The sequence below is a fragment of the Strix uralensis genome, chromosome 11 (genome assembly GCF_047716275.1).
Source record: "Strix uralensis isolate ZFMK-TIS-50842 chromosome 11, bStrUra1, whole genome shotgun sequence".
In the NCBI taxonomy this organism is placed as follows: domain Eukaryota; kingdom Metazoa; phylum Chordata; class Aves; order Strigiformes; family Strigidae; genus Strix; species Strix uralensis.
The window spans coordinates 2,104,821-2,106,619 of record NC_133982.1 but is presented as its reverse complement, the minus strand read 5'-3'; the positions used below and the strand labels follow the sequence as shown (position 1 = coordinate 2,106,619).

General features: G+C 45.3%; 1 protein-coding gene across 1 annotated transcript; it reads right to left on the bottom strand.

Moving 5' to 3' along the window:
• Positions 1 to 245: 245 nt before the first annotated feature.
• On the bottom strand, positions 246 to 1,190 carry LOC141948095 (olfactory receptor 12D1-like). Its single transcript, XM_074880121.1, has one exon. The coding sequence runs from the start codon at positions 1,185 to 1,187 to the stop codon at positions 246 to 248; it is 942 nt and encodes a 313-aa protein (XP_074736222.1). The 5' UTR covers positions 1,188 to 1,190.
• Positions 1,191 to 1,799: the final 609 nt, after the last annotated feature.

The window sequence follows — 1,799 nt, the reverse complement described above, 5'->3', positions numbered from 1 at the left end:
TCCTGCCCGCCTGGGCATGACATAACATGGTATGAAATACTCCAATGAAAATTAACTCCTTCCTGGTCGAAACCAGGACATCCCTGAATGTCTCCCCCGATTTAGATCTACGCTGTTAACTTCTGTGTTGAACTACGTGACATAATCAGTAGTTTTTCAGTCTTGCAATACAGTGTCCTTTTGAGCTCTCTGCTTATAAACATGAGAGGTGGAGTAAGCCCATTCCGAGTCTTCTCCTTGTTTAGTCACTTTCCTCCAGGAAGAAGTTTTCTCCCTAAGATTTTTTTCAGGGCAGATCTCACCTCCTGGTTCCTAAGAGTGTAGACCAAGGGGTTCAGAGCTGGAGTGACAGCACTGTACATGAGAGACACTTGCACATCCCTCTTAGGGGAGCTTCCTGCGGAGGGTGGTGTATAATTGAAGAGCACGGGTATGTACAACAGTGCCACAATGGTGAGGTGGGAGGCGCAGGTGGAGAAGAGCTTCCATCTTCCTTCCTGGGATCGGACTTTCTGGAAGACGAAGGAGGTGATGTAGAGGTAGGAGAGGACTATGAGAGTGAAGGGAACTAGTACAATAGATGTGGTGACAATATTGAGGAGGGTCATGTTGAGGCTGGTACTACAGCAAGCCAAATTCAACAGTGGCTTGATGTCACAGAAGAAGTGATGAATGTGGTTGTGGCCGCAGAAACGCAGTTGAGAGGTCATGACTGAGTGCATCGTGGCATGTACAAAACCAGCGGACCAGCTGGCCACAGCCAGCAGCAGACAAGTGCGTGGGCTCATGATAAGGGTGTAGCGCAAAGGGTTGCAAATGGCCACATATCGGTCATAGGCCATGGTGGCCAGGAGCACAGCCTCAGTACTGCCCAGGAAGTGGAAGAAGTGGAGCTGGGCCAAGCACCCACCAAAAGAGATGGGCTGATGCCCAAAGAGAAAGCCAGTCAGCATCTTGGGAACAGTGACTGTGGAGTAGAAAATGTCCAGGCAGGACAGGTTCCCCAGGAAGAAGTACATCGGTGTGCGGAGCCGGGGCTCACATATCACCATGGTCACAATGGCACCATTTCCCAGAAGACTGGTCAAGTAGAGCAAGAGAAAGGAGACGAAGAAAAAGTGCTGCAGCCCCTGGATATCGGTGAGGCCCAAAAGGATGAACTCATTGACCTCTGTCTGGTTCACCATTGCTAGAACCATAAGAAGCAAAGGCAAAATGTCAACGTTCCACAGTTGTGAGGAGTAACAGTGTTACAAAACTCATATGTTTCTGTGCTATTTTAATACAAACAAATTCAGAAAAGAGCAAAACATAACACATGCAATCTAACGTAAAAGCTGCGTAGAAACTCAAGAAATGAACATGGGGAAAAATAACTTTAATGTAGTCTTCTGCTTTCTTTCTAGAACAGAGTAAAATATTACAGAGGGGAAAATATTCAAATAAAAAATTCCATCTCTGCATAACGGCAGAACATGTAAGATGTAAAACATTGCTGCCTCTTCACCTTCAGCCACATCCATATTTCAGTTCTGCTCATCTGTAACTTCCTGCTACAACCTTGGATCTCACCAATGAACCTTCTGACTCATAATGTGAATCACTCCTGATGCTTTCTTTCTACTATTGTGTCTACGTGTCATTAAGCCAATTTCAACTTTCACATTTCTAATGGCTACCATCTCTTCCAGACAGTTCTTTGACCTTAAAAATTGCACAGTTTCTATTTTTTTATGAACAGCTACCAGAAGGTGCTCCAAGGTACCATACATTCATCAGCATTTCTTTTCTATGTTTCC